The sequence below is a fragment of the Oryza glaberrima genome, chromosome 4 (assembly GCF_000147395.1).
Source record: "Oryza glaberrima chromosome 4, OglaRS2, whole genome shotgun sequence".
NCBI lineage: Eukaryota > Viridiplantae > Streptophyta > Magnoliopsida > Poales > Poaceae > Oryza > Oryza glaberrima.
The window spans coordinates 12,231,860-12,246,455 of NC_068329.1; the positions used below are offsets into that span (position 1 = coordinate 12,231,860).

General features: G+C 41.1%; 1 protein-coding gene across 1 annotated transcript; it reads right to left on the reverse strand.

Moving 5' to 3' along the window:
* Positions 1–12,592: 12,592 nt before the first annotated feature.
* Positions 12,593–14,392, reverse strand: LOC127769897 (7-deoxyloganetin glucosyltransferase-like). Its single transcript, XM_052295557.1, has one exon. The coding sequence runs from the start codon at positions 14,311–14,313 to the stop codon at positions 12,790–12,792; it is 1,524 nt and encodes a 507-aa protein (XP_052151517.1). The 5' UTR covers positions 14,314–14,392; the 3' UTR covers positions 12,593–12,789.
* Between the last annotated feature and the right edge of the window lie 204 nt (positions 14,393–14,596).

Sequence of the window (14,596 nt, forward strand, 5' to 3'; positions counted from 1 at the left end):
TACTGCACAACAAACGTACTAGTATTCCTAAAGCTTCCCACTCCTAAATGGCGGTGAGAAATCTGAGGTGGATATGGCCTCTTGTCTTGGGAGCTTCACATTTTCTTTTTGCGTGTTGCAGCAAAAACTGAAATAGGACTGCCTTTTTATAGTGATCATGTATGCATGAGGTATATAATTATACTGTAAGTAAAGCAGGGCTGCCTTTTTTAATAGTTATGTATATCTCATCTTTTCATTTATAACTAATTATTATAAGTAAAACATCTTATTAATGACAAAAAATAATTCAATAGAAAATAATTTGCATGTAAAACTTTTATATGTGTGTCCTTTAGTGATTTTTTTAAAAAAATATGGGAAAACAAACTACAACGATGAAAACCTGAAATCAACTCCAAAATTATGTTTCAAAACTCGAATTATCACTTATCCTTATAAGCTGAAGGCTAAGTGAAGAAAACCTGAAATCAACTCTAAAAATTATGTTTTAAAACTCGAATTTTCAGTTATCCTTATAAACTGAAGGCTACACGTTGCGAGCCGCATATGAAAACTACACTGTACAGATTTCACTGTTGCAACTTTAAGCTACGACACAAGATAAAATAAAATCACTATGGCTACACATATGCAAGGAGTTGCCGTTAGTAAAGTCTTGAAGGAAAAACCCTTATGTGGGAGCTGATGATCTTTGATATGAATGGCAACGACAACTAGCTAGACTTGATGCCCACAATGTTCACAATCATATGCTCCGTATGCCGGAATGTTTGATAGTTGAAATACAAATTTATTCATTGTTATAAGGAGATGTGTCACATTGGTCATACGAGCAATCCTATAAAATAAATCATTTCCATAACTAATATTTAGCATATCTTCCTCCAAAATATAGACCAGGCATAATCATTAGCCTTTCCAAAACTTGTTTTCTCGCTTTTCACTAGAAGTCTAGAAACTTTTATACACCAAAATGTCTACGAATAGAATTCTGTGCAATAAATTTGGACTTGTGAACAAACCTTCGCTGCTCCACACATGCCATGCGTACAAGAAAAACGGGTGATGCAAGTCCTTCAGTTATCAAAAAACCAAACTATCCAGGATGCAACAGTTGATACATTGTTAGAATGAATCATAACGAACGGACTAACTCACAGGCCCTTGGAGAGTAGAACACAGCTCGTTCTACAGAAAGCTATCCTACATAAAAGAATCGTAAAGAAGCAAACATCATAAGTTGTGATTCACAGTCACAGCATGCACAGACGAACAGATTAGCTAAGAGTTGGCTTGCATTTTTCTTTCGGGGTAAGAGTTAGCTTGCTAACTTAGGGCCTGTTTAGATCCATTTGGAATGGCAAATGGCAAATGGCAAAAGTTTTGGTGCCAAAAGTTTTGGTATTGCAAAAGTACTAGTTGGTGTTTAGATGCATCCTAAACTTTTGCCATTCTAGCACTAAAGTGAGAGAGAGAAAAAGAGAGGGAGTGGTCCCAAAGCACTTTTTAGCACAATTTGCTACTATGGACTAGCAAATGCCAAATGCCAAATTGCCAAGTTTTGCTACTAGTGTTTAGATCCAAAATGGCAAAAAGTGCTTCGGAATGATAAAACTTTTGCCATTTTGGAGGATCTAAACAGGGCCTCAGACTATATTGTAAACAATCGTAACAACTAGCGCTACCCTAATCGCCAATGTTATAGTCTCCGCCAGCTAAACCAGCAAAATCGCTTGTGTCCCATAGCGGAATAAACTATTCGGTATGTCTAAGATTCCCAATGTCTCCCAATCCTGAACAGAATCCAGTGCAATTATCTATAAGTATCACGAAGTATTTCTTTCCCCATTCATTTTGCACATATCGAAATGAACAAGTTCTAGCGTTGCCAAATTTCTTGCCTCAAATGTGTTGTGAGCTTGCGAGGTTGTTTCGTTTGAACACAAGAATGACACTTAAAACCTTTGATGAAAGTGAATTTCGACATAAAACTTATGTCAGCTAAGCGCATCGTACAACCAAAATTCACCACTCTCTCATCCCAAAGACCCGAAATGGCATGGCTATCCTCATGTCTTAATTTCAGCCACGAGGTGTTGCGGTTTGGCTAAACCTATAACAACATTTTGAAACTAAACTCATTGCAGTTCCCAGTGCCTCAAATTCCCGAAATTCTTGAAATTACATATAGCGTAATCAACGATAGTTGAGGTCATATTTTATCTCCATATTCTGATCGACTCAGAGAAACCAAAATGTAGGGGTAATTCTAATACAAAGATTTGTATTTATAGCAGATTGCTATACTCGGGAGTAGTTTCGACATATCAGTTATAGCTCTCTACTACATAAATGGGGTTTTTTTGTCTGGCCACTCCCCCTCTCATTTTCCATACGTGAAAACCTCTCCCAACTTATAAAAACCGTCCAACTAAAAAAACAATTGCCAAAAAAAAAATCTACGACTGTATAGAGTAAACCAAAAAACCTACTTCGCCCAAATCTTTCGCATCCACGAAACTGCAGAATTAAAAAAAAGAAAAAAAAAATCCTTCCCGTCTATAAAAATACTGTTGCAATACACGGGTCAATAACTATTTAAAAATAAAAATATAAGTTATTTAGTGCTAATTGGGATTAAACGGTAAGGTAACAAAATCAAACCCTTGTACCACATTACTTTACACTGTGAAGCATCACCTCGGAATCTATTTGGGGAGCTAAATCTCCCACGCAACACTTCTATAAAAACGATTTCGCAGGTCATGAAAGATCTATTGGAATTTTTGAAAAGCTCTTAAACGAAATGAAAGTGCACTGAGGACCATGGATATGGCCCATAGGATAACAGGCGTTTCCTGCAATTACATAAACATGCAATGGAAATTAGAACAACCGGACAATCCGGTACCACTGCAGACAGTCCGACAACACACAGAAGCGGACAACCCGGCAGCTACTGGACAATCCGATCAACACAGAGAAAAACATGAACTCGCCTAGTGGAAATATAGGCTCAGACTGTCCGCCTCGGTGCTGGACAGTCCGACAACACTAAGTGTTTGACACTCTAACAATGATAGGACAATCCGACCCTGCATAGAAAAAATAAAACCTATAGATAGAGTACTTTGCACACTACTTATATACTAGAGCTAGAAGGTGATCAACAAGATATAAGCATGCACAAATAGATCACCAAGTTACTCAATATGACAGCATCAATGCAAAGTACAAAGAGCAAGAGAGGAGGCACCGATTTAGAGCGCTAAATATGAAATTTGTAGTTAATGACGTTTTTATTTGATGTCATTTAGAGCACCAAATATGTATATATAGATGAAGTCAAAAGAATAGCATGCGTGCCAAAGTAATGAAGTATTTCATAGATAAGATGCCAAGAAGACCACGCATGGAGTAACAATATTAGGGTCCTAATCCTATATACCGCTTTCATACATATTTCGCATGACTTGTGATTATCAGAAACAAATTAACACTAGAATTCATTTTGACAGGTATTTCCTTAAGAGAGATGTCTGTGAAAATGTGATTGTCACATGCGGTTCCTTCTAAACGCATAAGATAATTGTTGATTAATTTTTACAGGCCTAGGTCACAGGTGGTTCACTAAAGACGTCTATAAATTGGTAATCATCAGTCTACAAAATTATAGTAATGTATTAAAAAACCATTGCTGCTATCATAGTAATTTGTCATATGTTCTGTGCATGACATGGTTGGCTCTGTTGTTTGAGTGTATCGCCCTCAACTATTTTAAACAGGCTGTTGTATATATGATCAACAAAATGAAGTAAATACACTTTTCAGACCGAGTCCAGTAACATTAGTATATAGATGCCTCAGTACGCGTTGGGATAATTCAAACCCAGAGATGGTTGGTGGTTCTCCCACATATATAACATTGTGGTATTTGAAATGGGAATTTTTGCATGTCAAATGAAAATATATAAGGAAGAGTATTCATATATAACCGTTAATTACAGGTCCTTTGCGTCACAAATTTCAGAAAAAAAAATGAGAATATATAGTTGAAGGTGGCAAATTAATACTCAAGTGAATATAAACAAAGCTTTAAAATTTTAACACATACCTACAAAATAAAAAAATAGAAATAAAAATAAGGCAAAAGTAAGAATTACGATTCCAATCAAGTTTAATACATGCCTTGATGTTAGTTTATGGTTATGATTAGAAGCTGATAGCCTCAGCTGGCTAGAATAACTAGTTTCATCATGCTCATGTCTCTTTTAGCAGATCATTACCTTTCTTCATATTCTTACATAGGGATCTCGGGCTCCCACTCCTGCCTCATAGAGATGATACTGATCCAGATGGGGCCATCGATATGCCCTATCTCATTCTAGGTGGCAGATTTTGAAGAGAGCTACTAAGTTCACCCCAAATCTGTACTATGCATCTCTAGAGCTCGCAATAATCCTCTGCTATCTTACATTTCTGCTTCCTGCGTAGCAAGCAGATGTTCCTGATGCCTATCAAACCTATGATAAATAATAAAACCTTACATATATATACACACACAGACACACACATATTATGTACAGCAGAGCTACCATTTTCTATTCAATAACTCAGACAAGTCTGACCAAATGGTGGCAAGGGTGGCATATTCAAGTTTTCTGGGACAGCAGAGCTACCGTTTTCTATTGAATTGGAAGAAAAAATATTGGTACTGTAACTGCTGAAGTATAGTCTGAATATTTTAATTTGTTCAACCTAGCTAGACAGAACGCTGGAACTAACCCCTGCAGATCGATGTGTTGGACTGGTATATATACTGGTATAAGGCTTTGATATGCTAGACATGTGTCAGATGTTGGTATTGGGTACTGCAACCGACTACAACTATCGGTATATGCACCAATGTAGTCACACTCACACATATTTATTGTCATGCTATTTAGTGTTGAATACTCCCTCTTTCCACAAATATAACGGATTTTCATTTCTTTTAAGAGCTTAAGGCTAGAAAAAACATGATGTCCCTGATGAATGATATATAATTGAGGATAGGGAGATATATATGATTTGATGAAAACTGAAGTTATATATTCACGGTATACTACTCAAAAGGGCGTACGATCTATCTAGAGTCAAAGACAATAAAAGGTTGCATTTATCATTTAGCACTAGGTGAAACCCCGCACATTGCTACGGGAGTTTAGCATGATAACAATAAGTAAAAATAATATGTAATACAGCTAGACAACATGAGATTATGTAAAGTTAACGTGGTTTATGATAATTTAAATTTAAATAGTATATAGAATGATGATTCAAATGTAAAAGTAAGGTGATATGACTTTATGAAAGAAGAAAAGTATCGAGATAGTTTGGACCGTACATTAATCATCTAAAGGTTAAAAATAATTGAGGTGATATGGATTAATTAGAGAAGAAAAGGAGAGAGATAATTTGGACCATAGATTAATCATTTAAGCACTAAAATATTGATGTGATATGTCTTAACGAGAGAAGCGAGAAATAGCATTAACTAGCTAAGACTACTAAGCGGGGATGAACTACATAGGTACATAGCATATTATAAAAGTAATGAAGATATATATTGAAATATTTTGTGAATTATGTGGGATGATGATTTAACATGCTTGCATTTTAAAAGCTCTAAAATTTAATAAATTATAAAATTATAGATAATATAGCATGTTTACATGATGTTTAAATTTAATGATTGTTAGTGGATGATGATGGGACATCTTGTTAGTATATGATGATGGAACATCTTGTTAGTACATGATGATTTGGCATGTTTGCATGTTAAGCCTTAGTAACATAGGATTTGACACAGACAACTGCGGATTGCTAAAGAAATTTGTTTATCATAATTAATTCTCTCTTGCTATAAAGTTATAGCCCACTAATTCCTAAAGCTTAACAAGTAATGGTGTTCCATCATTATCATCTAACAATTATTACATTTAAGTATCATGCAAGCATGCTATATTATATATAATTTAATAATTTATTAAATTTTAGAGATTTAAAATGTAAGCATGTTAAATCATCCCACCATTCACATAATATTTCAATGTATCTCTCTATCAATTTTTATAATATCATATATACGTATATAGTTCATCTTCACTTAGTTCAATTTTTTTTCTTTTTTCTCATTAAGTTATATCATATCAATTATTTTTAGTACTTAGATGATTAATGTATGGTGCAAATTATCTCTCTTATATTGGAACAGTCAAGCCATCCAAACGTCCGTTGCATTTCTCTTTATGTAGTATGTGACTCTAAGGTGCTAGCATGTAAAAACCATCTACCCATGAATAAAGGCATGTACCTGGTCCTGCAAAGCTAGTGTTTGGAAGCTTAAATGCCTACACTAATGTGCTTAACCATATAATTAAATAATTAATTGGAGGTCCTAACAGGAAATGCATCATTGTTGGATAGTTCTTAACCTGGTCATGCACGCAATTCTATTAGCTTCGTAAAAATGTTACTCTCTTCGTTTCATACGTTTCATATTATAAGACTAAGACACTTTTATCAATGAATAGAAGACATGTCAGCAAATCCACTCCGTTGTCGAGTCTAGGTTATCTGTAAGTGGTGAAATGATGTATGCTATTTTAGCTGAAGGTAGAAAAGTTTAGAGAGGTTCAAATGATGGACATCTCCAGAATAATTTAATTATGAAAGTAAAAAACCTAGATAAGATGAATGTACCTTAATTTGTTACTCGACCGTGGGCATGCACCAGCCCCAAATCATATACAGTAGCTATTTCAGCTTGTCCTGGTGGTAGCTTAGGGTGAGTTTGAGAAGAGGGGGATTTAGAAGATACGCAAAACGGGGTGAACTATTAGCGCATGATTAATTGAGTATTAACTATTTTAAATTTTAAAAATGGATTAATATGATTTTTAAAGTAACTTTTTTATAGAAAATTTTTGCAAAAAATACACCGTTTAGTAGTTTGGGAAGCGTGCACGCGGAATACGATGTCCTTTTCTCATCCAATCCACCATAACTCATCACAACGAACACAGCCTTAATTAATTAATTAGGATACCATTTTAAGTTTCTGACAATAGTCACGTTGTCACATGCAGTATATGCTCTTGCATTTGCTTTCTTATGCACGCTATTTGTCTAAACCCACTCATACCATATCATTCACAGAGCAATGGCCAGAAGCTCGGCACTATTCTCACCACAGCCGTCGCGTTTAGGGTTGGAAAGCATTGGGAATTTTATTTTGTCCATTTCTGAAGATTGGACTCGAATTCTAAGCTAATTTTGATCACAACCCGAACCACGTAGTATGGGGGAGAAATTATTTTTTCTACCTTCGGTGCGGTGAACTTCGGAGCTAATTTGGAAAACAAGAGATAAATGCAAAAAGTTTTCTGCTCCTGAAGTAGCTTCAACGTACGCTCTTCTTCCAAAAAACCAAAGACAGAATGTTGACCTACATATTAGCAGAAGCATCTTCTATAATCCATTGTAATATTTGGAATCTAAGACAAGCCAAAAAAAATTGTGTCAGGGGCTTACGGCCATTTTTATTTTATTTTATTTGTCTATCCTCATGCTAATACAGAAATCACATCGACAAATAATATATCGGTTCAAATTGAACATCACTTATATAAATATTTTTTCTGACATCTCTTCTCTCTTATAATTAATTAACTTACCACTTAGAACACGGTAAAGAAAGAAAATAATAAATATAATTAACACACATTTTTTTCTGACATCTCTTCTCTCTTATAATTAATTAACTTACCACCTAGTACACGGTGAAGATAGAAAATAAATATAACTTACTATCGAATCAACTCCACGGCGCAAACAAAGCCAATCGTTTTCGCCACGCATTTCTCTTCTCATAATGTAGCTGCAGAGGAGATGCAAAACACGCCAACATGAAGAATTTTATATATTAACTAGATGCTATTATAAAGACTAAATAAAGCACGTAAGATGGCTACTTGGTAAGTTGTTTTAATATTCTAATATTGTTCTGCCATCCAATGAGTCAAAGAATGTTAACCGCTACTATCATTTACCCTGAGAGTATTATCCTTACATGACAAAAGGTGTGAAAACATGACAGATATTTCTCGCCCGCCTGCCGGACCGTATTAATCTGGGATAAATTCGGGTACCCGAGTCCTTACATGGATATTGGATTCGAATACGGATATTTTCTGGCGGATATGAGATTGGGTTTGTGAGGATGGTATCCGACGGATATAGAGTATCCGGTAAATTATCCGTATATTTCTCGCCAGCAGCGCGAGGAGGTGGCCGAGGCAGTTCGTCATGGTAGACTGGCACAGCGCGGGGATGTCCTGCGTGGCGTCCTTGTTCTCAGCACCGGGCGTCGCTAACCGGAAAATTAAACTTGTACAAGTTGCAACAAAAAGAGCAAAATAAACTGAAAATAGTTATCGTATATTCGCAGCTATATTTGTTATTTTTGTTACAACATGTAGAAGTTGAATTGAAACTTACATGTTTGTGGAGTGATATATTTCATATTAATCTATGTTGCTAATTTTTTTTAAATGTTTTGATGAATATTTAGGTGACATGCACGAAATGAGGGGATATCCCCTTGAGGGATAAAATCATTTTCCTGCTTTAATGGTGCTGTTAGCTAGAATCTGTCGCTGCTGCTGTTGCTGGAATGATACTGCTACTGCTGAAGATTGGTGCTGTTGCTTCTGGAAATTCTGTGGCATCTGGAAATTATGTTGCTGCTCCAGGAATTTGTGCTGCTTCTTCTGAAGCTCATATAATGCAAGAATTTGTGCTGATGCTGATGCTGGAATGATGGAATGATGCTGCTGTTGCTGCTATATTTTTTTTTTTTGTGCTGCTGAAACTGCAGTGCTGCTGCTGCTAAACTGCACTGAAATTGCTGCTAATGCTGCTGAGATAGCTTCTGTTGCTGTGCTAGCTGCTCCTTCTGCTGAAACTGCTGCTTGGACTGCTGAAAATATAAGCAGTTTCAGCTGAAAATTAGCTGCTGATTCTGGAATATATGAAAATTAGCTGCTGCAGGAGGAATTTTGCTGCTGTTGCTGGAATGTAACTGCTGCTGCTGGAAAATGCTCTGTTCTTGCTGGAAATGCTGCTGCTATTCTTGCTGGAATGTTGCTCCTACTGATGCATAAACTGCTGCTGATAAAATTGTTGTTGCTGGCTTGCTGCTGTGAGTGCTGATTGTGCTTCTGCTGCTGAAAATTGATCACGAAAATGCAGACATGTGTGTTGATTGTGCTGTGTGGTAGCAGCTGTGTGTGCTGCTGCTGTGTGGCAGGGATGGTATAGGAGATCGGCGACGAGCAGCAGGGCGCGCGCCGAGAGATCGGCCAGCGGCGTAGGGGCAGGGAGCACGCAGTGGAGGGATCTGCCGGCGGCGTTGGGGAAGTGAAAAAACGGAAATTTCTGTTGGTAAGAGAAGAGCCCACTTTTAGTTTTGGGGATTTGGAGGGAGGAGTTTTTTCACTTCCTATTTTCAGTTTAGGAAACCTAAAAATATTTTTTTTGGGAGATTATAGGAGGACTGCTGGTGATGCTTCAAGGGAGAGCGAGTGTATTAGCTGGTTTATTTCTAAACATAATAGATCTAAAAATTTAATTAGTGGGTCCACATGTTAATAGAAATCAACGGTTGAGATTTTTTTCAGAATATTTAGGATTTTTCTAATTTATTAGAGTGCCATGTGACGGCTTACGAATGTTTACATAAATTCCTCGTGACAGCTTAAGAGCGTTTATAGGAAATATAATAGATATTTAGTATATAATAGATAAAATATAAATAGATTAGGGATTGACAGCTATTGGAAAACTATCCAATCAACTACGTGGCGCAAACAAAACCAATCGTTTGCGCCATGCATCTCTTTCCATAATGTAGCTGCAGAGGAGATGCAAAACGCAAGACTACATAAAGCACATAACATCGCTGCTTGATTAGTTGGTGGAATATTATAATACTCCCTCCGTTTCAAAATATTTGACACCGTTGACTTTTTTAGTACGTGTTTGGCCATTCGTCTTATTTAAAAAATTTAAATAATTATTTATTCTTTTCATATCATTTGATTCATTATTAAATATACTTTCATGTACACATATAGTTTTACATATTTTATAATTTTTTTAATAAGACGAATGGTTAAACACGTGCTAAAAAGTTAACGCTGTTAAATATTTTGAAACGAAGGGAGTATTGATCTGCGATCTAACAGTCATACAATGTTAAGCACTCTCACCATTCACCCTGAGAGTTTTATCCTTACATGACAGCAGCACCTCGTGGATGACTCGATCAAGGTTGGTGTCCCAGGGCCCACCTAGCAGCGTCACTCGTACAGCCTTCTGCTTCCACTCTTCTGCACGCTGCCGCATCTCACGCCCCTTCTCCCCTTCCATGGCCTCCAGTGTCATGGCCGCCACCTCTCCTCGCCGCGCCTCGCCGCCGATCTCCATCGCGACGCCCCACTCTGTCTGCTTGTACCGGCAGTTCGTCTGCTGCTCCGCGAAGAACAGCCAGCTCAGCATCGGCACGCCGGAGGCGGGGCTCTCCCGCGTCGAGTTCCACCCGGAGTGCGTCAGGAACACACCCACAGCGTCGTGCTCGAGAACATTATCCTGCTGCCCTCGACGCATATTTTGCATGCTACTTTTCTTCCCTATTTTGCATACATAGATCCACCACAAAAGAGGGGTTTAAAATCATAAAAAAATACATAGCAAGAGTGGAAAGGCATGTATCTAACCACTGTAGAAAAATCTCCCGAAGATTTCGAGTTCAAAACCTTTCCCCCTATATTTTGGTTGTCTTCGGAGAGAAACTTGGGTTGAAATGAACAGTTCTCAGGGAGGAAGAAGACTATAAGAAAATATTTTTGCAGGCGGACCACATAAGATTTCGCCCGTGAAAACAATCTTTGCAGACAGACCATATATTACGTACACCTGCAAAGATCCTAATTATCGCAGGCAGACGGTTCGCCTGCGAAGATAGTTTTCGTAGGTGGCACCTTATGTGGTCTGCCTGCAATAAGCTTTTTTTTAGGTGGACGGCTAGCATGATCTTGGTTGATATTATCGTAGGCGGCCCTTTTTCTCCTAGGGCAATGCCCGCTTGGGAAAAAAATCCCCACGTTGGGAAGAACTAGTAGTGCTGGTGGTAGCTTAACTGATTAGGCTGCAATTTCTAGTTTATAATAGTCACGTTGTCACATGTAGCATATGCTCTTGCAAGTGCTTTCATATGCTGTGCGTCTGTACCCTCTCATATCGTATATGTCATTCACAGACATGGCCAGAAGCCCTGTACTATTGTCACCTCACCCATCGCGCTTAGGGTTGGGAAGCATTGGAAATATTATTGTGTCCGTTTCGAACCATTTGATTCGAATCCTTAGATCATTTTGATCATAACCCAGACTAGTCGCACTTAGGGGTGAGAAGCATCTGGAATATTATTGTGTCTGTTTCGGACCATTTGATTCGAATCCTAACATAATTTTTCCAGACCACATAGTATGGGGGAGAAATTGTTTTTTCATCCTTCGGTATGGTGAAATTCGAAGATTTGGCAAACACGTTTTCTTCTGTTTATATACGCTCTTCTTCAACAAAAGCAAAGACGGAATGTGGACCTACATATTAGCATAAGCATCTTTTATATTCGCAGCTTAAGACACAAGCCAAATAAATTGTGCCAGGGGATTACGACCATTTAGTTTTTATTTTATGTGTCTATCCTCACGCAAATAAAGAAACCACTTCGACAAATAATATATCGGTTCAAATTGAACATCACTAAGATAAATAATTTTTCTGACATCTCTTCTCTATTATGAGTAATTGATTTACCACCTAGTCCTCGTTATAAAGATAAAAAATAAATATAATTATCAAATATGTTTTTAATAATCAGGGGTTGACGGCAATTAGAAAACTATCCAATCAACTCCCTGGGGCAAACAAAACCAAACGTATTCACCATGCATTTCTCTTCCCATAATGTAGCTGCTGAGGAAATGCAAAACGCAAGAAGAATTTTATATCCGAACTAGATGCTCTTATTAAGACTAAATAAACCACATAACATGGCTACTTGGTTAGGCCCCGTTTTACACAGCTCCAGCTCCTAACTCCAACTTACCTGGAGCAGGAGCTGTGCCAAACAGTCTAGATCCTCCGTTTTTGGGAGCGGAGTTGGCAGAGCTACTCCACAAATTTGTACTACGGGAGTGGAGCTGGGTTTTTGCTGCTCCACAGCTTCACTCCAAACCAAAAGACTCACTACCCTTTAAATTTTTTACATATTTAAAAAAAATGCCACTCAATTACCCTAACTCATCTCTCACCTCTCTCTCTCTCCCTCCCGTCACCCTCACTCTCCACTCTGATGGGCTTGACGGCGGCCGGCAGCCGGCGCGCGGTTGGCGGGCGGACTGCGGCGAGCGGCACGCGGCAAGCGGCGGCCGGCCGCACACGGGGACACGGCGATGGCAGCAACTGCGATTGGGGATTTTTTTCTTTTTTCTTTTTTTTTGTAATTTCAGATCTGGAGTTCAAAACCTACCAAACATTTTTCAACAGGTCTCCAACTCCCACAGGTGCCAGCTCCCACTGGAGTGGGAGTTTAGAGCTAGGAGTTAGAGTTTGGAGCTCTACCAAACGAGGCTTTAGTAGGTTGAATATTATAATATTGATATGCGATTTAACAAGTCATACACTGTCACCATTCACCCTGCTAATTTTATCCTTACACGACAGCAACACCTCGTGGATGACTCGGTCAAGGTTGGTGTCCCCGGGCCCACCTGGCAGCGTCACTCGTACAGCCTTCTCTTTCCACTCTTGTGCACGCCGCCGCATCTCCCGCCCCTTCTTCCCCTCCATGGCCTCCCGTATCATCGCCGCCACCTCCCCTCGCCGCGCCTCGCCGCCGATCTCCATCCCGACGCCCCACTCCGTCCGCTTGTACCGGCAGTTCGTCTGCTGCTCCGCGAAGAACGGCCAGCTCAGCATCGGCACGCCAGCGGACAGGCTCTCCAGCGTCGAGTTCCAGCCAGAGTGCGTCAGGAAGACGCCCACGGCGTCGTGCTCGAGAACCTTCTCCTGCGAGCACCACGTCGGAAGGACGCCACGGCCCTGGACTGCGGCGTAGAACTCCGGCGGCAGCGCGGCGGCGTCGGCGTCTCCCCTCTTGACGAGGTCGGGGCGGACGACCCAGACGAAGGCGTAGCCGCTGTCGGCGAGCCCCCACGCGAACTCCAGTAGCTGCTCGCTCGTCATCACCGCGATGCTGCCGTAGCTCACGTACACCACGGAGTTGCGCGGGTGGCCGTCGAGCCACTCGAGGACGCCGTCCTGCTCCTTCCAGAGGTTTGAGCCGATGGCTGTGTCCAATGGGCTGCCCTTGGGGACGACATGGCGAACGTGGAGGTGGAGCGGCCCGACGGTGTAGACCGGTGGGAGGATGGCGCGCATGGCGTCGAGTGCCGGCCGCTCGAAGTCGTCGAAGGTGTTGAGGATGACGGCGTCGGGGAGGGACAGCCGCTCGGCCTCGCGCATGATGAAGTTGAGCATCACGTCGCCGAGGTCCGTGGTCCGGATGAAGCTGGGGTAGTCGCGCAGCTGGACGCCGTCGCACATGCCGCGGGCGGCAGCGCCGTCGACCACCGTGTCGAGGTACCCGTCGGTGAGCTGCGACGCGTCCCGGAGCGGCACCAGGCCACGGTCGATGAGCTCGCGGTAGAGGCGACACCCCACGAAGCCGCAGGCGCTGGCCGTCCACAGCGCGGCGCACGGCACGCCGATCTCCCTCGCGGCGTCGTACGCGAACGACATGAGGCCGTCGGCGACGAGGCAGGTGACCGGCGGCGACCCCGACGCCGGCTCATTGAGCCTCGCCAGCAGCGCGAGGAGGTGGCCGAGGCAGTTCGTCATGGTGGACTGGCACAGCGCGGGGATGTCCTGCGTGGCGTCCTCGTCCTCGCCAGGCATCGCCGGTAGCCCGTCGGGGATGGCGGCGAAGACGAAGCCCGGCACGCCGTCGAGCGCGGCGGCGCCACGGGAGGCGAGGAGGCGGCGGTGGTTGAACTCGGTGTTGACGAAGGTGACGTGGAAGCCCCGGGCGTGGAGCAGCTTGGCGAGGTGCAGCGTCGGCGTGATGTCACCCTGCGACGGGTACGGCACGCACACGGCGTGCGGCGGCTTGTCGCCGGGGACGCCCATCGCCGATGCCATTCTATGCCCGTTAATTAGTTTGCAGCAGAGAAAGAGAGATCGCTAGCTGTTCGTCTGGTAATGGGGAGATTACATTGGAGTCTATTTTATAGTCAACTGAGACGTTTTAAAGTTGGGGTGTGGCTAATGAGAGATGGATGCGATCCATCCCTTATCCCGCCTATACGCTCATCTTCCGCTTCCTTCTCCCTTTCTTCTCTTCCTACAACACCATAAATTTTTAAAAAAATAAAAAATAAAGTTAGAAAAAATTATGTATAGAAATACTATATATAAAAAAATA